The following is a 24793-nucleotide window of genomic DNA, read 5'->3' on the forward strand; positions in this document are numbered from 1 at the left end:
CATTCTTATTCCAGCATGCATTAATGACACTAACGGGCAACGGCAAAACAGTGGTTAATGGTCTTTATTAGTGTTTGCGGTGTCCAGGCAGCAATGGTCTTTTAGGAAGTTAATAGGTATAATATCCGACAGTGTACAACACCCTCGGTTTAGTCCATTCTTCCACATTTCATGGGGGTGTCCATTACCGTATATGGTTAATCGGGGCGGTTTTGGTATGCAAATACTTAAAACAGTGCACGAGCTCAAACGTAGGATCAAAGTCATATTCATCATGACAGGTGTGCGTAGAACCTGCGTACGCACGTGTGATGAATCCCGATTTTCCTGTGCGTACACTGATTCTACATTCTGTGCTTACGTGTGAAAATAGAACATATTCTACGCACACGTTGATGAATGAGGGCCCTGGAGTTTTGTTGGAATGAATGTTAAAATCACCAACAATTAATGTTATCTGAGTGCGTAACAAGCTCAGAGATGAAAGTGGAAAACTCATCTAGGAAGAGGGTGTAAGGGCCTGGGGGGCGGTAAAGGACAGCCATTACAAAGGATGCAGTGGAGGTAGGAATCAGGCCGTCACACTTTCTGTTGGGACCTCTACTGTCACTGGAGAGTACTCAGCCTCTACTGTCACTGGAGAGTAGGCTACTCAACCTCTGCTGTCACTGGAGAGTACTCAGCCTCTACTGTCACTGGAGAGTACTCAACCTCTGCTGTCATAACATTCTAAATCACCATCCGTTCATAATTGGATTTGAAAACATGTGCTCATCTAAATAAAAATGTTAACGGAAAAGCACCATGAATAGTTATTCATCTGAAGGATTCAAATTATGTACCTCCCCGTCTGTGTGTGTGTGTGTGTGTGTGTGTGTGTGTGTGTGTGTGTGTCTCTCTCTCTGTCTGTATGTCTGTCTGTCTGTCTCTCTTTCTGTGTGTGTGTGTGTCTGTCTTCCTCTCTCTCTCTGTCTCTTTCTCTCTCTCCCTCCCCTCATTCTTTCTTTCCCCGCCCCAGACATGAGGAACAGACATGGAGTATGGAGCGGACAGACAGTATGAACTCAGACTGCCAGTCGGGGGGTCTGTCCAGCTCTGTGGGTACCAGTAAATGCAGCAGTCCGGCATGCATGGCACGGAGGGCCGCCCACTGGGGGTGCGCGGACATGTCTGGGCCGGGCATGCAGTATGGGGACTCCTACGACTCCCTGCGAGACTCCCCTCACAGTGACAGGTACGTAGGTGTTGTTGTTGTTGCTGTTGTTGTTGACATCAGAACGGGATAGTTAGCGGTAACACTGGATATCATTCTTTTCATTTTAAAGGAGAGCAGGCATTCCATTCAGAGTAGCGGAGACACAGGAAAGAAGATTATTGGACAGTAGGAAGGCTGAGAGGGAGACAGAGTTGTGGAGACACAGGAGAGAATGTTCTTTATTGAGACAGTAAGAAGGCTGAGAGGGAGACAGAGTTGTGGAGACACAGGAGAGAAGGTTCTTTATTGAGACAGTAAGAAGGCTGAGAGTGAGACAGAGTAGGGGAGACACTGGAGAGAAGGTTCTGGCAGGGTCCGATCTCAGACCAGTATGGATACACGTTGTACTCCAGAGACTGGGCTGTCATAACCACTACACCATCTCTGAGAACTATCATTCATTTTCATTTAGACACATTTTCATCTAGACTAAGGTGGGGTAAAAATGTCTAAATATTTCATGTTTTTGTCATCCTCCGCTACACATCTTTAAACCCAATAGAATGTGTCCATCAGTCATTTATTTGAAGGATACAGTGAATTGATGAATATGAGTTTCTACATTGTTACACACATTCAGTCAGTCCAGAATACTTCAAGTGTATCTTTTAAAAACCTTAAAAACATCAAAGGTACAACATTGTCTATGTAACGTAAAGTCTTAGACAATGAATGGACTATTACCAGCTCACTGGCCAGTTAAGCCCCTTTTCCACTGCATGGTACCTACTCGACTCTACTCTACTCGGCATTTTTGGTTTTCCATTACCAAAGTACCTGGTACCAGGTACTTTTTGGGTACTTTTTTAGTCCCTGCTCTGTCGAGGTTCCAAGCGAGTAGAACTGGTACCAGAAAAGTCACGTGAAACACTGCAGACCACTGATTGGTCAGAAGAGAGACGCGTCACTCGTTGGAGCGTCTGAACAAAAACAGAAAGCCGCCATCTTTAATGGCTTGCGTAGGATTTCATTATGTTTGCAGCAGGAACAAGTGCAATAAACAAAAAAGGATACAGTCACTGTGTATTCTGCCTCATTTATTGATGAAACAAAACCGACATCAACACAATTTGCCACCGAGCGGAGAGTTTCACAAAAAGAGCGCTGATTAGTTAAGCTTGTTGTTAGGGTTAGGGACGTGAGTGGTAATGTTAAAGCTTGTTGTTAGCCTAATTCTAATGCTAACGTTAACGTTAGCAGATAGACACGAGAGCCTAGGTAACGTTAAAGCTTGTAGAATAGACACAATGAGAGGTAACGTTAGCGTGAGCAGAATAGACACAACGAGAGTCTGGTTAATGTTGTTATTGATTGATTGATTGAAAACTGTGTTTTACTCTGGCTTGCGCCAAGCCCTCATGGACATAGCTATGCTGGATCTCTCATGCTGTACACCAGCGGCCCCGCCTCCCCACACGGAGACAAACTGAGTACTTAGTACCTGCAGTGGAAAAGGAACGAAGTACCAGGTACCTAAAGCGAGTAGAGTAGAGTAGGGTAGAGTCGAGTAGGTACCATGCAATGGAAAAGAGGCATACTCTGTTCACATCGCTCATTGGCCAATATTCCTAAAAAGCTTTTCCTCCAAAACCCACAAATGTCAATAAAAGCACCAATCTTACGTGACATCAGAGCAGAGATACATAAGACCGGCATCGTAAATATATGATAAATGGTGCATTTATATAGCACTTTTATCCAAAGCGCTTTACAATTTGTTTCTCACATTTTTACACATTCACTCACACATTCACACACCAACAGCAGAGGCAACCATGCAAGGTGCATGAGACAAACATCTCGAACAATGTAAGCTTTCTGTTTTGATAAAGGCTGAATACAATAGTGATCTTTAGGAATGGCGTCTTGTGTTTTCCAACAAAAGTAGGCGTGACCGTGAAAAAAGCCAAATGTATTCATTGTAGGGCTGACCCCTATTAGTCGAATAGTCGACTAATCGATCGAAAGGAGCCGTAGTCAACTGCCAACCTCTTAGTCGAATGCAAAAAAATATATATATAATAATATTATAAATTTTTTCTTTTCTTTATTTTTTCTTTTTTATGAAAAACATTTGTATCATTATTTCCAAAAGAAAAGAGGCCTAGAAGCGTGGCTAACGCTAATGGCACGCATACCAGAGGCTAACTGCCTAAGAAAACAGGCACAGAGGCACTGAAAGAGGATTTCACCCATCTAATGAACATACTAGATGTAGCAGGGTGGATTATCCCTGCTTCGTGGGAACGGTTGCTGGCAGTCACGAGGTAGCTGGACACAGTAGAACTCTGTCTGACTGCACCCTCGTCTTTGGGCCTGGGGCGTCGACTGGAGGCTGGTAGTGTGAGTGGATGGGGCCCGGGATTTACCAACCTGGTCTGGTACTCTGGTCTTCCTTCCCTGCAGCAGGGCGGTCAGCAGTACTCCCCAACACGCTCCCACTCCCCCCAGTTGCTCCTTAAACCCTCCCACACCTCGTGACTGAATTGTAATTAAATACTCTGAGTTCCCCCCGCAAGCAGTACCCTCCCTCAATGACCCTAGAAACCTTACAATGAAGAGGGAACGGTGGAATAGGAAAGGGTTAATTATATTAACGTTACCCACACCAAAAGAGTTAATACTGGGCACAGGAATGGACACGCACACAGAACCCCATTGAAGTCTTTATATTAATTGTACTGTTCAGTTACAATTATTTAATAGGAGTGGTCGAATGGACTGAAGTCCTACTATAGCTCCTGTGTGTAACTCAATACCTCATAAACACGTATATTATACACCCACCTCTGGGTTAATATCAGAGATAATATACTTCACTGTGTTTGACTCATCACCCACGTCTGGGTCTTAACCCTGAATAATACCTCAAAAGGCTTTAATTATAATGCACCAGGTCTGTAACTTCCCCACAGGGAAAGGGTTAATTCTTGAATGGGAAAATATTATTAAACACACATGTTATCACACTTAAAGGAAAGGAAAGAAAACAAAAGTGTGGGCCCACTAATACCTTGCAAAAGTCCTATTCTAATGCCGGCATATATTGTCTGGGGTTCCCCTTATGAACTGTAGTTAGCAACGTTAACTTCGCCCGCGGGCTGCACCACACTGTGTACGGTGTAAGGCTCCGGAGCATAGACGCTCGTTTATACTCATCTAAAATGGCCGCCTCGCCGCGCCACTGTTGTCCGGGAGGCAAGATGGCGTCGAGTACTCTCGGCGAGGACACTAGCAGGCGGAGCTGGGGCAGAGGCAGTGCTGGCTGAGAGCGTGTGCAGGGCGACGACGACCTCTGCTGCAGGCAGCCTGGTGCAGATCTGGTCGCAGGTAGCCGGGGCAGACTGGTTGCAGGCAGCCGGAGCAGACTGGTTGTAGGTCCACGCGTGTATCTGGGCTCGCACTCTATACCGTCACACTGCTACTGTAACCCGACTACTATGGACTCAGATATGCTGTTAGCCGCACGCTACTTATACCGCCACACTACCACTGTAACCCGATTGTTAGTGCTTGGCTCTGCACTGTTTGCTCACACACTATCGCTGGTACTTCTAGGATATCGCGTCAACTAGCAAGTACTTCCTATCACCCGTCGCTATCCCACGGGGCTCTCCAGCTTCACTTCTTCAACGGGGCTATTCCAAAGCACACGCCCGTTGTGGCTGTGACCGTTCACGGTCAAGTCCAAAGCCGAAGAGAGCGTCTCTCTCCTTCCGCTCCCATATATCTCCTTCCATCTCTCCCCGACACTCTCTGCCTGCTACTGCCCCCTGCTGGTCCCGCCTACTAGTCACACAGGGGAAAGGATGGTAGAATAATATCCAGTACTGACGCTTATAATCCATATTCCAGCGATAGAAGAATGAGACGCTTGTGTCATTGTTCGTGCGAATATCAATGAAACTAATTAGAATGTCTTGGTTCAGAAAGAGGAGATAAAAAGGCAAGTCAGCAGTTCTGAATAATAAACAATATTTTCCGGCTGCTACATTTCCCCCCACTTTGAACTTGCTAAGTCCTCTGCAAGTTAACAACAAAACACCAGCCAACGCATGCATGAAAACTAGGGATGCTCGATATTGGCTTTTTTACCGATACCGATATTCCGATATTGTCCAACTCTTAATTTCCGATACCGATATCAACCGATATCAACCGATACCGATATATGCAGGGTTTCCCCGTCCAAAAAAACTGAATAATTTCAGGTAACTAATAATTTCACTGGATATATATATAACAAATATTGTTATTGTTTTTTTTTGTTTTTAAACCGATACCGATATTTTCCGATATCACATTTTACTGCCGATATCGGCCGATAATATCACACAAGGAAGCATACTAGGACCGCTACTCTTCCTAATTTATGCAAATGACATGTCGTCAGCCTGTGACTGCAACTTGTTCCTGTTTGCGGACGACTCAGCCCTGCTGGTCTCTGACAAGAACAAATTGCAGGTTGAAAAAACCCTCAGCACGGAACTAGGCAAAATCTGCATATGGCTCGCTGATAACAAACTATCATTACACATGGGCAAAACAGAGTCCATTCTCTTCGGTTCAAATAACAAACTCAGCAAGACCGACGGCTTCTCAGTTACAGTGGGTGACAATATTGTCACAAGGAAAGACGAAATTACCTACCTGGGTTCCATCCTAGAGGCAAATCTTTCCTGTGACAAAATGGCATCCAATGTAATAAAAAAAGTCAACCAACGAACTAGATTCTTGTACCGGATCTCCTCTCTGGTAAACAAGAATACCCTGAAGACTCTGGCAGGAGCACTCATTCAAGGGTACTATGACTATGCGTGCACCTCATGGTACCAAAGCACCTCAAAGGCGCTTAAAACAAAATTACAAACATCACAAAACAAACTGGTCAGACTACTACTTGACCTGAACCCCAGAACCCACCTCACCCCTGCCCACTTTGCCAACCTAGGATGGCTTAGAGTAGACGACAGAGTACAGCAACTTGCAATGGGCCTGGTCTACAAGATACACTATACGACCGGGGTGCCCATGTACATGTCAAAATACTTCCCAAAGGTCAGTGAATACCACAACCACTACACCAGAGGAAGCTCAACAAATCATGTTAAACCCAGATTCGGCTCAAACAAGGGACTAAACACGTTTCGCAATTATGCCACAACAATGTGGAACGCCCTACCCAAAGCTGTAAAGGAATGTGAATCCCTGCCCACATTCAAAACCGCCCTTAAAGAGCACCTACGGGAGGCTGCAATTCGAAACTGGCCACCGTAAATGCCCAAAACCCCCACCACCTCCTAATAGACAGTCTCCTCCCCACCGCATGTATATATTCCCTCCCCGCCGTATGTATATTTCCCTCCCACCCACCCACCCCCTCCTAATGTACAGTCCCCTCCCCATCATATGTATATACTCTGTCAGGATCTAGGGGTAACAGTACTGTATATTTGAATACCGCCTATGTCACAAATGTATCAGTACTAAATACCTATATGTCCCTATGCCATAAATGTCATGTATGTTGTGTATGTCATAAATGTCTATATGAATTGAAAATGGGGGACCCTGATGGAAACAAGACAAACGTCTTTCTCAGGTCTGCATCCCCTTAACAATTGTATGTATTGAGCCGTACTGTATTGTACCCATTCTGCAATCTGTTAAATAAAGTTTTCATTCATTCATTCATTCATACGTGCACGCAAGCACATTCGGGCCGCGCACGGATAATCGCCGCGTTGATTTCCTCTTGGACTTTTACAGTGAAACCGAAAGAGGACATTTCACAAAACAGTTTATAACTTCATCAAACTTACTCTGATTATCCTAACACTGATAACATAGAGTCCTTACCTGACATCAGATGGTATCCAACTGGTATATTCCAATTCCTGATCACCATTCGAAAAAATCGATAAGTGTATAGATCCAACGCGATACAGTAGAACTCCATGATCCGCGGGGCTCAGAGGATCCAGAATGAACTCTGATAACCCCGGCTGCATCAGTGAACTGGAAAATGTGGAGTACCGGATTTTTTCCCCCATTCATTTTCATTAAGTCCATTCCAAAATCCCTTATGTCATCTGGGAGACGACAGGGGGCGCTTTTTTCCACAATGATCGCCGGCGCCGCTCGGCTATACTCGGGTAGGCTCGGGTGATGCAATATGATTTCAGATCGCTAAAAAAAAAAGAAAAAAAAAGAAAAATCCGAGAAATCTCGTGAGTGGCTTTCAACCACCTATTAATAAACCCGAGTATTCTCGTGTGTGGCACCGAAAGTGTTAAAGGAAAGGAAAGAAAACAAAAGTGTGGGCCCACTAATACCTTGCAAAAGTCCTATTCTAATGCCGGCATATATTGTCTGGGGTTCCCCTTATGAACTGTAGTTAGCAACGTTAACTTCGCCCGCGGGCTGCACCACACTGTGTACGGTGTAAGGCTCCGGAGCATAGACGCTCGTTTATACTCATCTAAAATGGCCGCCTCGCCGCGCCACTGTTGTCCGGGAGGCAAGATGGCGTCGAGCACTCTCGGCGAGGACACTAGCAGGCGGAGCTGGGGCAGAGGCAGTGCTGGCTGAGAGCTTGTGCGGGGCGACGACGACCTCTGCTGGACGGGGCGAACTCTCGTATCCTGCAGGCAGCCTGGTGCAGATCTGGTCGCAGGTAGCCGGGGCAGACTGGTTGCAGGCAGCCGGAGCAGACTGGTTGTAGGTCCACGCGTGTATCTGGGCTTGCACTCTATACCGTCACACTGCTACTGTAACCCGACTACTATGGACTCAGATATGCTGTTAGCCTCACGCTACTTATACCGCCACACTACTACTGTAACCCGATTGTTAGTGCTTGGCTCTGCACTGTTTGCTCACACACTATCGCTGGTACTTCTAGGATATCGCGTCAACTAGCAAGTACTTCCTATCACCCGTCGCTATCCCACGGGGCTCTCCAGCTTCACTTGTTCAACGGGGCTATTCCAAAGCACACGCCCGTTGTGGCTGCGACCGCTCACGGTCAAGTCCAAAGCCGAAGAGAGCGTCTCTCTCCTTCCGCTCCCATATATCTCCTTCCATCTCTCCCCGACACTCTCTGCCTGCTACTGCACCCTGCTGGTCCCGCCTACTAGTCACACAGGGGAAAGGATGGTAGAATAATATCCAGTACTGACGCTTATAATCCATATTCCAGCGATAGAAGAATGAGACGCTTGTGTCATTGTTCGTGCGAATATCAATGAAACTAATTAGAATGTCTTGGTTCAGAAAGAGGAGATAAAAAGGCAAGTCAGCAGTTCTGAATAATAAACAATATTTTCCGGCTGCTACATTTCCCCCCACTTTGAACTTGCTAAGTCCTCTGCAAGTTAACAACAAAACACCAGCCAACGCATGCATGAAAACTAGGGATGCTCGATATTGGCTTTTTTACCGATACCGATATTCCGATATTGTCCAACTCTTAATTTCCGATACCGATATCAACCGATATCAACCGATACCGATATATGCAGGGTTTCCCCGTCCAAAAAAACTGAATAATTTCAGGTAACTAATAATTTCACTGGATATATATATAACAAATATTGTTATTGTTTTTTTTTGTTTTTAAACCGATACCGATATTTTCCGATATCACATTTTACTGCCGATATCGGCCGATAATATCACACAAGGAAGCATACTAGGACCGCTACTCTCCCTAATTTATGCAAATGACATGTCGTCAGCCTGTGACTGCAACTTGTTCCTGTTTGCGGACGACTCAGCCCTGCTGGTCTCTGACAAGAACAAATTGCAGGTTGAAAAAACCCTCAGCACGGAACTAGGCAAAATCTGCATATGGCTCGCTGATAACAAACTATCATTACACATGGGCAAAACAGAGTCCATTCTCTTCGGTTCAAATAACAAACTCAGCAAGACCGACGGCTTCTCAGTTACAGTGGGTGACAATATTGTCACAAGGAAAGACGAAATTACCTACCTGGGTTCCATCCTAGAGGCAAATCTTTCCTGTGACAAAATGGCATCCAATGTAATAAAAAAAGTCAACCAACGAACTAGATTCTTGTACCGGATCTCCTCTCTGGTAAACAAGAATACCCTGAAGACTCTGGCAGGAGCACTCATTCAAGGGTACTATGACTATGCGTGCACCTCATGGTACCAAAGCACCTCAAAGGCGCTTAAAACAAAATTACAAACATCACAAAACAAACTGGTCAGACTACTACTTGACCTGAACCCCAGAACCCACCTCACCCCTGCCCACTTTGCCAACCTAGGATGGCTTAGAGTAGACGACAGAGTACAGCAACTTGCAATGGGCCTGGTCTACAAGATACACTATACGACCGGGGTGCCCATGTACATGTCAAAATACTTCCCAAAGGTCAGTGAATACCACAACCACTACACCAGAGGAAGCTCAACAAATCATGTTAAACCCAGATTCGGCTCAAACAAGGGACTAAACACGTTTCGCAATTATGCCACAACAATGTGGAATGCCCTACCCAAAGCTGTAAAGGAATGTGAATCCCTGCCCACATTCAAAACCGCCCTTAAAGAGCACCTACGGGAGGCTGCAATTCGAAACTGGCCACCGTAAATGCCCAAAACCCCCACCACCTCCTAATAGACAGTCTCCTCCCCACCGCATGTATATATTCCCTCCCCGCCGTATGTATATTTCCCTCCCACCCACCCACCCCCTCCTAATGTACAGTCCCCTCCCCATCATATGTATATACTCTGTCAGGATCTAGGGGTAACAGTACTGTATATTTGAATACCGCCTATGTCACAAATGTATCAGTACTAAATACCTATATGTCCCTATGCCATAAATGTCATGTATGTTGTGTATGTCATAAATGTCTATATGAATTGAAAATGGGGGACCCTGATGGAAACAAGACAAACGTCTTTCTCAGGTCTGCATCCCCTTAACAATTGTATGTATTGAGCCGTACTGTATTGTACCCATTCTGCAATCTGTTAAATAAAGTTTTCATTCATTCATTCATTCATACGTGCACGCAAGCACATTCGGGCCGCGCACGGATAATCGCCGCGTTGATTTCCTCTTGGACTTTTACAGTGAAACCGAAAGAGGACATTTCACAAAACAGTTTATAACTTCATCAAACTTACTCTGATTATCCTAACACTGATAACATAGAGTCCTTACCTGACATCAGATGGTATCCAACTGGTATATTCCAATTCCTGATCACCATTCGAAAAAATCGATAAGTGTATAGATCCAACGCGATACAGTAGAACTCCATGATCCGCGGGGCTCAGAGGATCCAGAATGAACTCTGATAACCCCGGCTGCATCAGTGGACTGGAAAATGTGGAGTACCGGATTTTTTCCCCCATTCATTTTCATTGAGTCCATTCCAAAATCCCTTATGTCATCTGGGAGACGACAGGGGGCGCTTTTTTCCACAATGATCGCCGGTGCCGCTCGGCTATACTCGGGTAGGCTCGGGTGATGCAATATGATTTCAGATCGCTAAAAAAAAAAGAAAAATCCGAGAAATCTCGTGAGTGGCTTTCAACCACCTATTAATAAACCCGAGTATTCTCGTGTGTGGCACCGAAAGTGTTAAAGGAAAGGAAAGAAAACAAAAGTGTGGGCCCACTAATACCTTGCAAAAGTCCTATTCTAATGCCGGCATATATTGTCTGGGGTTCCCCTTATGAACTGTAGTTAGCAACGTTAACTTCGCCCACGGGCTGCACCACACTGTGTACGGTGTAAGGCTCCGGAGCATAGACGCTCGTTAATACTCATCTAAAATGGCCGCCTCGCCGCGCCACTGTTGTCCGGGAGGCAAGATGGCGTCGAGCACTCTCGGCGAGGACACTAGCAGGCGGAGCTGGGGCAGAGGCAGTGCTGGCTGAGAGCTTGTGCGGGGCGACGACGACCTCTGCTGGACGGGGCGAACTCTCGTATCCTGCAGGCAGCCTGGTGCAGATCTGGTCGCAGGTAGCCGGGGCAGACTGGTTGCAGGCAGCCGGAGCAGACTGGTTGTAGGTCCACGCGTGTATCTGGGCTTGCACTCTATACCGTCACACTGCTACTGTAACCCGACTACTATGGACTCAGATATGCTGTTAGCCTCACGCTACTTATACCGCCACACTACTACTGTAACCCGATTGTTAGTGCTTGGCTCTGCACTGTTTGCTCACACACTATCGCTGGTACTTCTAGGATATCGCGTCAACTAGCAAGTACTTCCTATCACCCGTCGCTATCCCACGGGGCTCTCCAGCTTCACTTGTTCAACGGGGCTATTCCAAAGCACACGCCCGTTGTTGCTGCGACCGCTCACGGTCAAGTCCAAAGCCGAAGAGAGCGTCTCTCTCCTTCCGCTCCCATATATCTCCTTCCATCTCTCCCCGACACTCTCTGCCTGCTACTGCCCCCTGCTGGTCCCGCCTACTAGTCACACAGGGGAAAGGATGGTAGAATAATATCCAGTACTGACGCTTATAATTAGGGATGCTCGATATTGCCTTTTTTACCGATACCGATATTCCGATATTGTCCAACTCTTAATTTCGATACCGATACCGATACCGATATCAACCGATACCGATATATGCAGGGTTTCCCCCCCAAAAAACTGAATAATTTCAGGTAATTAATAATTTCACTGGATGCATTCAAAAGGCTTTCTAAATGTAAGCATTATCTGTGCAAAATATGATAATTAAAAAAGTAAAAATTAACATTACATATCTCTTGTTGTTGAATTAAACCAACATGCATACTTTTGACAATAAATAAAATAAGAATTGGTTCTTACTTGCTTGCCTGGGTAAATAAAGGTTAAATAAATATAAAAAAAAAAAAATTTTTTTTTTTTTTTTTACAGATACCGATATTTTCCGATATCACATTTTACTGCCGATATCGGCCGATAATATCGGTCGGCCGATAATATCGGACATCCCTACTTATAATCCATATTCCAGCGATAGAAGAATGAGACGCTTGTGTCATTGTTCGTGCGAATATCAATGAAACTAATTAGAATGTCTTGGTTCAGAAAGAGGAGATAAAAAGGCAAGTCAGCAGTTCTGAATAATAAACAATATTTTCCGGCTGCTACATAGACTAGACAAATATCAAGATGTATCCATCAGTGGACCAATTGCATGCTTTTGCAGAGGAAAAAAAGCCTTCCGTCGACTCCTTCAGACATTAAGCACCCCCCACAGCCCAAATGGAATGACTTTTTTTTCCATAGTCGACTAATAGTCGATGTAACTGAGGGGTACAATTCCCTGACTGTATTGATAAGTATGGTATCATTAAACCACTACCGCTTTATGTACTTTAATTACTGGCCATACAGTACACGATATATGAATATGATGAACACTTCCCACAATGAAATCGGTTCCAGTCAAAGGTATTAATCAAGTATTTAATGGAGCAAAAGGTACATAGGATACTTTACATTATTCTTTGAATGCACTTGTAAGGCAAAGGAGTATGCGTAGGCAAATCAATAACGAATGTCCATTCTCTGGTTACGCAGGAGGTAATTATACAACCTGAATCTTAGGGAATTATATCTATGGTACACTAGTAATAGCGGGAGATACTGGAAAGGGTTCCCACTGGTTGTAAGCCAGCAAGGGGGTAGAAGATCTGTCGGTAGTAGGACGTCTGGTCAACGATGACTAGGGAGACTTCAGGTACAGAAGCCGGTGCAGTAGTCTCTTGATCCACAGACGAATACAGCTTGGTTCTCTTGTAGACTGTAGCTCTACAGTGAAGAAAGCTAGGCGGCCTCAGGCTCTCTGAGCGCCGACTCGACTTGACTCCTCTCGGGGTAAATCCAACACGTGCAGGCGTCAGCGATTATCCGCTCCATAAATCATAGGACCAAAGCAAATATATTCCAGCCGCAAAGGGCTATGTAGTCGTCGGGTAGATTAATCCAGTGTACATGTCCATATGGTTCTCGCCTAGGTCTCCTCGGGTGAAAGCGCCATGCGGTCGGCCCAGCCTGGATAAGAACTCTAGCTAATACGAGAAAGCGTTGGAGATGCTGGTCACTATAGAATTCTAACCGCACGATACACTATACACAAATAGACTATTAAAGACTCAATAGAAATATGTCGCACTCGACGGTATAGCGCCAAACTCTGACAATTCAGTTACTAATTCGCACGCGGTCTCGATGCTCTATTCTGAGGCCAAACAGGCCATACTTCACCGCACGTTGTATCGTGGGTGAGGCTTCACTTAGTGGGTAACATACTGAAACTAAGAAGGGTACGGAGGTAAGGGGCTAAGGGGCTTCTACATTCACCTGCGCCGTATTTATACGCACGGTGAACAAATAGTGCCACTCTCATTTCTGTCGCCGTATCCCTGGGCAGGGCCGGGGCAAGTACAGACATGTCGTGTCGGTGACTTTGAACTTGGCTCCGGGGGCCGGTCCCTGGCGCCGGTGGACCACTGTCCAATAGGAGAATGAACTATTATGGGCTGGACTAAAGGGATATTCCGTGTATATGTACAAGGAATATACAAGGGATATCAAACGATATACAAATACTATGCAATATATATCAATAAATAAATATATATATTCGGTTTAATCTGATCCTTTGTAACAGCCGCCCCCTAATTAGTCCCACCTAATTAGCTAAGCAGGGACAGATTAACCGCACTGTCCACTACTCAATGTCTGTCAGTTCACAAAGTCATGGGGTCATGGTCGTCATCGATAGTATCGGGGAGCCTTGGCAGTTCTATTAGCCTCGCCACGGGTCGGGTGTAGGTCCGCCCTTGGACGAGCACTTCAGCTGCTCGGACCTTTCCGTCGGCACCGGTGATCACTTTGCTTACGCGGCCAGCCGGCCACATAGCTCGGGGTAGTGACTGGTCGATAATCATGACGACTGTTCCTTCTGTCAAATTGTCTCTCTCTTTTACCCATTTCTGGCGGGTCTGTAGAGACGGTAGGTAGTGGAGTAGGAAGCTGTTCCAAAACTTGTCAGCCAATACTTGACTGTACCTCCACATTCTTCGGCCGTTCGCTTCTTCAGGCCTGTACATTGTCTGGGGTAGCGCGGGGTCCAGCCGCCCCATCAAGAGTGTGTTGGGGGTGACTGGGTCGACATCTGCTACATCACTTGAGACGTAACCGAGGGGCTTTGAGTTCAATACTCCCTCGATCTCCGTGAGGACTGTCATTAGGACTTCTTCCGCCACGGTCTGGGCCCCAAGCACGGCGTACAGGGCTGTCTTTATTGAACGTACTTCTCGTTCCCAAGTTCCACCGAAGTGAGGTGCGTTCGGGGGATTAAACTGGAAGTCAATCTGGGATGGAGCGAGGTGGGTCTTAAGTTCTGGGCCCATAGCTTGGAAGCTCTCTCTCAGCTCTCTTTCTCCGCCTTTGAAGTTTGTCCCGTGATCAGACAACAATATAGACGGTTTGCCTTTCCGCGATGTGAATCTTCGGAAGGCCATAAGGAATGAGTCTGTGCTCATGGTTGGAAGGAGTTCTATATGTATCGCTCGGGTGGTCATGCATTTGAATACAATACCCCACCGCTTCTCGGTTCCTCTTCCTTTCTTTATATACAGCGGGCCGAAACAGTCCATACCGGTAGAGTGAAAAGGCTTGTCGCCGAGTCGGAGGCGACAGGGAGGTAGGTCAGCCATCCGGGGTATACTGGGCTGCGCTCGCCACTTACGACAGTCTAGACAGGTTCGCTGGAAGCGCCGCACTGCTTCTCTCCCTTGCAGTATCCAATAACGACGTCTGATCTCCGCGAAGACTCTCTCTGCCCCTGCGTGGTGCACATCCTCGTCGTATTTCTTTATGATCAGCTCTGTGACCTTGTGTCGGCTGTTCAAGACTATCGGGTACTTGACGTCATCCGGTAAGTCTGGGGCTCTCCGCAGACAACCACCCACTCTGATGAGACTATGGGCGTCGCTCTCGGGTGCTAGGTGGAGCAGTCTGCTGTCTGATGGGACGGGCTTTGCTCCCTGTAGACAGTCTAGCTCATCGGGGAACGAGTCTCTCTGGGCTCGTTGTAGTAGAAGAAGTTCTGCTTCTTCGTAGTCAGCTGCTGAAATGTCAGTAGTGGGCTGAACCTCTGGGTGGTGCCACAGAAATGTCTTTAGCTGCGCACTCTCTAGGGTGAGGCAATCGTCTATGTCGGGGTCTGTGGAGACGAGTGTGTTCAATCCACAGAACACAGATTTCTTGTTTTCGGCCTCCTCTTTACTCGCCTCCCGTGGGGTGGGTGTAGGCCACTCTTCTTCCGGGAGCTTGAGAAACTCTGGTCCGTCACTGTATGGGTTGTGACGGGTGAGGTCATCCAGGGACATTCCCCGGGTGATGACGTCAGCTGGGTTGTGTTTTGTGTCCACATACCTCCAGCTTGCTACTTCTGTTAAATCTTGAATCTCTGTGACTCTGACCCCCACGAAGACCTTGTATCTGCACGAATCAGACCGGATCCATGTGAGTACTGTCGTGGAGTCTGACCACAAGATTGTTCTTTGCACCGGAATGGCGAGGTGCGCTCCTGCTAGGGCTGCGCAGAGCTCTAGACGCGGGATAGATTGTTGCTTTCGTGGGGCTATTCTTGAGCGAGCCAGGATGAAAGCAGTATGTATTTCTCCTCCCTCCTCTCGGGCACGCAAGTAGGCCACCGAGCCGTAGGCTACTTCGGAGGCGTCGCTGAAGACGTGCAGGTCCATCTGGCACGTCTCCGGCCTCACTGTGGGTGGGAAGTAGCTGCGGCGTATGTTAACACCTGGGAGTGAGCTGAGTTCCGTCTCCCACTCTCTCCATGTGGATGCAAGGTGTTCGGGTATGGGGTCGTCCCAGCCCTGGTCCTTGTCCCATAACGCTCTTACAATCATCTTTGCCCTGGTGGTGTAAGGTAGAATACATCCCAACGGGTCATATTGTCTGGCGAGTGTTCTGTATACACTCCGTCTGGTGGTCGGTAGTGCAGTCGACCTTCCCTGCTCCTTGGTCAGGGGTGTGTGTTTATAATGGAGCGAGTCTGTTTTGAAGCGCCAGACTAGTCCTAATGTCATTTCTTGGGCTTCTCCTGGGATGGTCGCCATCCAGGTCTCGCTGCTTGCTGCCTTGTCCTCGGGGGAGAGGCTGCGCAATACTTGCGGGTCGCTGCTGGCCCACTGCCTGAGATCAAAGCCGCCTTTGATCAGGGAGGCGCGGAGCTTGAGTAGAAGGGCCTCGGCTTCTTCTGGCATCGAGACGCTTTGCAGACAGTTGTCCACGTAGAAACTATTTTCTACACTTTTTCGGACCTCTTCATCAGCTGCTGGGTCCTCTGCGACGTGTTTTTGCAGTGCAAACGTAGCACAGCATGGGCTGCATGTGGTTCCGAAAGGGAGGACTTCCCATTGATAGATGGCTGGTTGCTCATCCCCGATCCTCTCTCTCCATAGGAACCGCAGCAGGGGCTTGTCCTCCTCCACTAGTCTCACCTGCAGGAACATCCCTTTGATGTCGCCGCTGATGGCCACCTTGTCCTGGCGGAAACGTAGTAACACGCCTAGTAGGGAGGGGCCGAGTGTTGGGCCGGGCAAGAGCTCTTTATTCAGATTTTGTGATCCGATCTGGTAGCTGCAGTTGAACACAATACGATCCTTGCCGTTGTGGTGGACTTTGTGGTGCGGCACGTACCATGATTCGGTCGTCTGATCGGCCTCTTTAATGTCAATTTTCTTTATGTGTCCCGCTGTGATTAGCTTGTTAATCTCAGCGCGGTACACAGTCTCTTGAGCGGGGTCTCTGGCTAGGCGCCGCTCTGTGTTCAATAGATACCGCTCCGTCGCTTCTTTTGGGGCGTGGAAGGTGGGCATACCCTCTCGCCTCAGGAGTGGAGTTGCGTATCTCATCACTCCGTTGACTTTGACTCTCTTTGTCCCTTGCTCGAGGAGTGCTATGGCGTAAATGTCTTCCTTGGAACGAATGTCTTTCTTTTCGTTCTTAAAGGGCATTGTCTCTAGTGTCCATAGCCTCTCGACATGCTGTAGGAGGGTGGTGTCTTCTTCTGTCACTCTGGAGTGGAGGCAGCTAGTGGCTGCTGTTCGGTTAAGAGACTTAGCGAGGGGGCCTTGTAATGTCCATCCTAGGCGGGTCTCGACTGCTGCAGGACAGCCTCTGGGCCCTGTGTGGACCCGGTCTATCGGGACTATGAGGTCTGCATGGTCGGAGCCTATCAGCAGGGTCGGGGTGGCACCGTCTATGAGCGGGATAGGTAGTTGACGCAGGTGCACATATTTATCCATCAGCTTGGCGATGGGGTAGGTGTACTGCGACAGGCCTATTTCTTGGCTGGTGAAAGCATTAGTAATCCTATACCGTCTCTCTGGCTGCCCGCTTGCTGCGATAGTGAAGGAGACATTCTCGCCCTTTATCGTCTTTAGATCTCTTCTTATTGTCCGAATCGTCATCTGGTTTTCGCTCCCCCGCAGCCCCAGCTGGGCCGCAGCGGATGCGAGGAGAAGGGTCTTCTCTGACCCGTCGTCAAGGACGGCGTAAGTGTCCATGACCTTGTCTTGGTAACTCAGTGTTACGCGGACCACCTTTAAGAGCACTCGGGCGCCCCCGCTGCTGGCGGGGTCAATGTACATAACACTTGCCTTTGTGCTGCTTGAGGGTGCGGGCTTTCTTCTGTTACTGTCGTGTAGGACATCTAGGTGGGCTCCGTCACACCGACTACACCTCTTCTTTAAGCGGCACTCGGCTGCCATGTGACTGCGCGCACATCGGTAACAGCGTCGGTTGGACTTTATCCATTGACCCACTTCGTCGGCGGTCATCTTCTTGAATGTGTCACATTGTGACAACCAGTGTTCTTTCTCGCAGTACGGGCACACCATCTTCCACTTCTCTTTCATCGAGGGGGTACTGTGGTTCTTGCTGCTCGGTACTGGTTCTGATTGGTGCATGACAGTCACCAATCTTCGGCCATCGTTTGCTCTCCTAGGTCCCTCTCTGGAGCTTGGTGTGCTCCGCACGAACGTATCCAATCGCAGGCTGCTGACTTCTCTCGCCAGGAAGTCGGCTAGGTCTAGGAGGGATGGCTCGGGACCGTTAGGATCACGGTGGTCTCTTTGCCGCCTGAAGCGCTCTTGTCGGGCGGGCGGAAGCTTCTCTAAAATCCTCTCGACATTAGAGTTTGCGTATAGTTCGTGCATACCCTTTTCTCGTTGCGCCCCCAGCATCCCTACCAGGGATTGTACCTTGATAGACAGGTCGTCTAGTGAGCGATTGTCTGTTGCTGGGGGTAGGCGGTCAATATGCCTTATCTCTTGTATTACGTAGTCCCATATGCATCCATATCTTTGGTCGAGTGCTGCTAGAGCCGCTGTGTATGGGGTAGTAGAGGTGGCATAGGCCAGCGCTATATTGTGCGCTCGGGGCACCTTGAGGTGCTTCAATAGGATAGCATACTTGTGGCGTTCATCAGCTACATCAGCCATCATTGTCTCTAAGCACATCCGTAGCTCCGTGTACTGTGCTCTGTTCTCATGGGTGAAGTCTGGAAACGTCGGTGTGCCAATGTATGATGCCGTAGATGGCTGGCACATCGGTGAGCGTTGGAAGAGAGGCCTCCTAGGCGAGTCTCCTCTTACGCCTCTCGGTGGGCTGGTACCGGCAGGGTACCATGGCCCGCGTATCCAGGTGCTATTCCTCGGGACTGGTCGTGCGTCAATCTCACCCGTGAATTGAGTCGGGGGTCTGTAGCGCAGAGCCGCGGGGGTAGAGCCTGGGCTGTACTGGACCTCCTGGTCCTGTGGAGTACTGTGCTGCTGTCGGGCTTGACTCTCCTCCTCTCCCTCTTCTTCTTCCTCTGTCAGGTCCTCTAGATCCTGTAGTCGTCTATTTAGCCTCTCCGCGGTGTATACCGTTCCTTCCTTGTAGCTGGGTCTCACTGGGACCGGTCGGGGAAGGAGTTCGGAGGGGGGTATAGGCTCTCTCTGGTGGTCGGGCTCAGGGTCGCTTGATCGGTTAGGGGAGGGTGCCCTTGACCCGTGTCTTGACGAGGCCCTGGAACCCCGTGCGGAGGGAGGGGGTGTTGCCCTGGCGATCAGCTGCTCCATTAGCTGCGCTTGTAATCGGTCGCGCTCGGCTTCGCGCTTGGTGAGAGCGATGTCGCGCTCTGCTTCGCGCTTGGTGAGAGCGATGTCGCGCTCTGCTTCTCTTTGGGCACCGGCAGCGGCGCGCTGGGCTTCGGCGGCGGCGCGCTGGGCTTCGGCGTGGTCTCTTACCATATTCTCTTCCGTCTGAAGGCGTCTAATCTCTAGACGTATACGATCTTCGACGCTCCGTTGCTGCGCTTGGAGGCGTTCTCTTTCCATGGAAGAATGTTCGCGCTCACTAAGCGTCTGTGCTTGGAGTCGATCGCGCTCTGTTGAGGCTGCTAGGCTGGCGAGGAACGCCTGTGCCAGCATCTTGTCCGCCTCGCTGGGGGAAGACGCTGGTTGAGGTGATCCGCTCCTGGCAGTACTCGTTGGAGATGCGTTCTCCTGCGGGGAGTCCTGGAGCTCTATCTCCTGGGCGCTCTCCTCTTGTACCGGGCAGAGTTCCATCTCTGGAGGGTTGTCTTTCTCCTGGAGCTCTCCGGGGACTACTTCTTCGGTCTTGGCGGGGGGTAAAGTCGTGTCAGTTCCCTCCTGGTCCCTACCGTGAGCTTGGTCAGTTACATTAGAACCCACTAGGGCCTCTGTTGGCGGGGTAGCCTGGTTGATAGGGTCGGACATAATTTTACTTTCTACTTTTTCCGCGTTTACCGTCTGTAGAAGGCTAGGTAGTATACTGGCAACGTAATCCTCTAAGTACTGAGGTGGCTGCCGTCTACGCTGCGGGCGATCTACTTTAGGAGGACCGTTTTGTGGAGTGTTCATCATAGGCCATTTCAATATTAATACCACTATATTAATATTACACTAGTTATTCTCCGGCTCGAAGGACCAATTGTAACTGAGGGGTACAATTCCCTGACTGTATTGATAAGTATGGTATCATTAAACCACTACCACTTTATGTACTTTAATTACTGGCCATACAGTACACGATATATGAATATGATGAACACTTCCCACAATGAAATCGGTTCCAGTCAAAGGTATTAATCAAGTATTTAATGGAGCAAAAGGTACATAGGATACTTTACATTATTCTTTGAATGCACTTGTAAGGCAAAGGAGTATGCGTAGGCAAATCAATAACGAATGTCCATTCTCTGGTTACGCAGGAGGTAATTATACAACCTGAATCTTAGGGAATTATATCTATGGTACACTAGTAATAGCGGGAGATACTGGAAAGGGTTCCCACTGGTTGTAAGCCAGCAAGGGGGTAGAAGATCTGTCGGTAGTAGGACGTCTGGTCAACGATGACTAGGGAGACTTCAGGTACAGAAGCCGGTGCAGTAGTCTCTTGATCCACAGACGAATACAGCTTGGTTCTCTTGTAGACTGTAGCTCTACAGTGAAGAAAGCTAGGCGGCCTCAGGCTCTCTGAGCGCCGACTCGACTTGACTCCTCTCGGGGTAAATCCAACGCGTGCAGGCGTCGGCGATTATCCGCTCCATAAATCATAGGACCAAAGCAAATATATTCCAGCCGCAAAGGGCTATGTAGTCGTCGGGTAGATTAATCCAGTGTACATGTCCATACGGTTCTCGCCTAGGTCTCCTCGGGTGAAAGCGCCATGCGGTCGGCCCAGCCTGGATAAGAACTCTAGCTAATACGAGAAAGCGTTGGAGATGCTGGTCACTATAGAATTCTAACCGCACGATACACTATACACAAATAGACTATTAAAGACTCAATAGAAATATGTCGCACTCGACGGTATAGCGCCAAACTCTGACAATTCAGTTACTAATTCGCACGCGGTCTCGATGCTCTATTCTGAGGCCAAACAGGCCATACTTCACCGCACGTTGTATCGTGGGTGAGGCTTCACTTAGTGGGTAACATACTGAAACTAAGAAGGGTACGGAGGTAAGGGGCTAAGGGGCTTCTACATTCACCTGCGCCGTATTTATACGCACGGTGAACAAATAGTGCCACTCTCATTTCTGTCGCCGTATCCCTGGGCAGGGCCGGGGCAAGTACAGACATGTCGTGTCGGTGACTTTGAACTTGGCTCCGGGGGCCGGTCCCTGGCGCCGGTGGACCACTGTCCAATAGGAGAATGAACTATTATGGGCTGGACTAAAGGGATATTCCGTGTATATGTACAAGGAATATACAAGGGATATCAAACGATATACAAATACTATGCAATATATATCAATAAATAAATATATATATTCGGTTTAATCTGATCCTTTGTAACAGTCGACTATCGGCTAATTTCGGCCAATCAAAGTCGACTATCCAAATCCTTAGTCGGGGACAGCCCTAATTCATTGGGAGCAAACTGGGATTATGGGTATTGTAGTCATGATCATGGACATGCCATAAGCTGACAGTAAAACATCCATAACCAGTGACCATTACAGCAACATACATTTCTTTATCCAGGAGAGGAATGGACATAATTTGGAAATAATGATTGCGAATTTATATCATGCTGGACGGGTTCTGAGAACGGGGAAAAGCACCAGGGTATCATGTGACACACAGTTGAGCCTTAGTTTCTCTTTTGGCTAGGGCAACAAAACTAGACCCTCTTGTGGTTTCAGTATGGCTTTCCAATATGTTCATAAACAGTAACCAACATGATGAAGTCCATTACACAGCTATTGGCCACTGGGGCAGGGGCATCCAAACAACTGCCCCAAAAGGCTTCAAAAGGAAACTTTTTCTATAGACCAATTGTTGTTTGAACTGCAGTATTGATAACTAGAAAGGTGGAGCACAAATCTCCACCAGGTGGCATGCCCTAATAATAAATATAGCCACCAGGTTGCATGCCCTAATAATAAAAATGTTAACCACCAGGCAGCATGCCCTAATAATAAATATAGTCACCAGGTGGCATGCCCCAATAAGAAATATAGCCGTAATCGGCAATTCCGTGGTTTAAGCCAACATGGATCGTTAATATCAGCCAGTCCATAATCCAAGAGAATCGCTGTTGTCCGATAGCGGGGGTCAGTACATGGGGATAGATTCTCCTACGTTCGGGGGCTGATCCGGGAGAAGAGACGTCGGGCAAGTGGGGGTTGTTTCCAAAGCAGTTCTCAGACAGTCAAAGGGTAGGGATCTCCTTCCAAAAATAGTCATACACAGCATTGGTAAACACACAGCAATCGCTTCCTCTTCTCTCTTTCTCTCCTCTTTTTCTCTCCTCTTCCACTTACTAACTCTCCTTCCTCTTCTCCCAGGTTTCACCGTAGCTACTCCGTCCTCTCTTTGACTAGGTCTCCCCTTTCTACCGTGAGCAATCATGCTCTGATTGTGCTCACCTGTCCCGTGCACAGGTGCGCTGCATTGGGCTGATGTGCTCTGCTCAGCCGGGTGTCTCATCGGACTTCCTAATATGAGTACCTTCTTGGGATTAGCCGTTAGCCCCGCCAGCACTGCCTCCACTTGTTGGAGATGGGTCCCCCACTCCTCCCCATGGATGACTATATCATCCAGATATGCTGCCGCATATTGCTGATGGGGTCGGAGGACCCGGTCCATGATCCTCTGGAAAGTGGGCGGGCCCCCGTGTAGCCTGAAGGGCAGCCTGACATAATGGAAGAGGCCCTCTGGGGTGGCGAACACTGTCCTCTCCTGGGCTACAGGGGCTAGGGGAACCTGTACCCCTTTGTTAGGTCCCGCGTCGTGATGAAGCAGGCCCGGCCCAGGCACTCGATCATCTCATTGACCCTGGGCATAGGCTAGGAATCAAACTTGATTATTTCGTTAAGTTTTCTGAAGTCGTTACAGAAGCGTATCGATCCGTCTGTTTTTGGGACCAGCACGGTTGGGCTTGACCACTCCCTGTGGGATTCTTCAATGATGCCAGCGCTCAGCATGGCTTTTACCTCCTTTGCGATGGCCTCTCGTCAGGCCACCGGAACCCTGGTACGGCTGCAGCTTCACCTTTTTCCCTGGTTCGGTGACTATATGGTGTTGGGCCATCATGGTTTCAAGTTTGTTTTTATTTGTCACATATAAACGTACATGTACTTCACAGTGAAATCCTTTGTTCTGTATGAGCCCCTGAGAATGTGCTTCATACAGTAATAAAAGTAAAGGAGGAATAACACTATACAATATACAATACAATATACAAACTGAAGTACAACCTAAGTACAATCTAAGTACAGTGAAAGACAATGAGGTACAAATGCAGACTTAATGAGGTACAAAACGTTTAAGGCAAGGTGCAAATGCAAATGAGGAATGAATGTAGTGCAAATCTTTTAATAATAGATAAATATAATGTAGTGTGAAAGTGTCTGAAGTGAGTGTTAAGGTGAGTGTCTGTTTAAAGTGTGTGCATGTGGATGTGTGTGCAATGAGTGTAGATGGGTGGGTTGATGATGTTACATACTGTAGGTGTGTCCTGGTTTGGTGGAACACGTCCCTGTATATCTGGACCAACTCCTTAAGTTCTTGTTTCTGGTCCGGCGTCAGCTGCTCGCCCATCGGCACTGCGTCCGGTTCCGGTTTGGCTAGAAGAGGAGGAGGGGAGAGAGAGAAGAACACATCGCGGGCCACCCATTTCTTAAGCACATTGATGTGATATACCTTGGTGAGGTGTCTTCATCCCGGTAGTTGACCTTGCCCACTCTTTCCATGATCTCATACAGCCCATTCAATTTAGCCAGAAATTTGCACTCCGAAGTGGGGACGAGGACCATCACTCTGTCACCAGAGCAAACTCTCGGGTTGCGTGCCCCGGTTGTACACTCGTGCTTGTGCCCTCTGGGTGGCTGTGTGTTCTCTCACAATTGACCAAATGGTCGCCATTCTCTCTCACCTCCTCGACATATTCTACCATGGTTCAATGGGGTGACGGCTGGTGTTCCCAGGATCCTTGACGAGGTCCAACATCCCCCAGGGCTTTATAAAATGGACAATATCCCTTGGACAATATCAAAATAATTTCACACACATGGTTCAACAGTGTTATGAAACATATCCTGCAAATTTTGTAATGATTGGACAAACAAGTTTTGATGTATAGTCTGATTTGTGTTATGCCAGGCCCATTTTTGGCATTTGTAGCGCCCTTTATTGTTGTTGAGCGAATTGTTGATTGTGGGTGGTGGCTACAACAACCACAGAGGGGGCTGAGATATGCAGATCAGCAGCACCTACTTACGTCAGGGAGCGAGTCAATTCTGAATGGCTTGGTTCAGTGGGGGAGGTTCTTGTCTGAGCTGAACTGAAGTACCAGGACTAGCGAGACTAGAGATTTCACATCTAGTCAGTGTTGGTACAACCCCACATTGCTAGAAAACAATGCAAACCACTGGAAAAAGCCATTTATAAGATAGTTCCCCTTTAAAACTTTGGTGAGCCACGCCCTTTTG

The 24793-nt window shown here is 47.9% G+C and overlaps 1 protein-coding gene across 1 annotated transcript in view; it reads left to right on the top strand.

Annotated features, from left to right (window-relative positions):
- Positions 1-24793, top strand: part of nrg2b (neuregulin 2b) — a gene marked incomplete at both ends in the record, with an annotated part of 383066 nt that overhangs the window by 330684 nt on the left and 27589 nt on the right. Inside the window, one exon of the mRNA XM_084331870.1 lies at positions 1019-1234. Coding sequence (XP_084187996.1) covers positions 1019-1234 — 216 coding nt within the window. The remainder of the gene's footprint in view (positions 1-1018; positions 1235-24793) is intronic.

This window comes from Notolepis coatsorum (assembly GCF_963971535.1).
Source record: "Notolepis coatsorum genome assembly, chromosome: 16".
NCBI lineage: Eukaryota > Metazoa > Chordata > Actinopteri > Aulopiformes > Paralepididae > Notolepis > Notolepis coatsorum.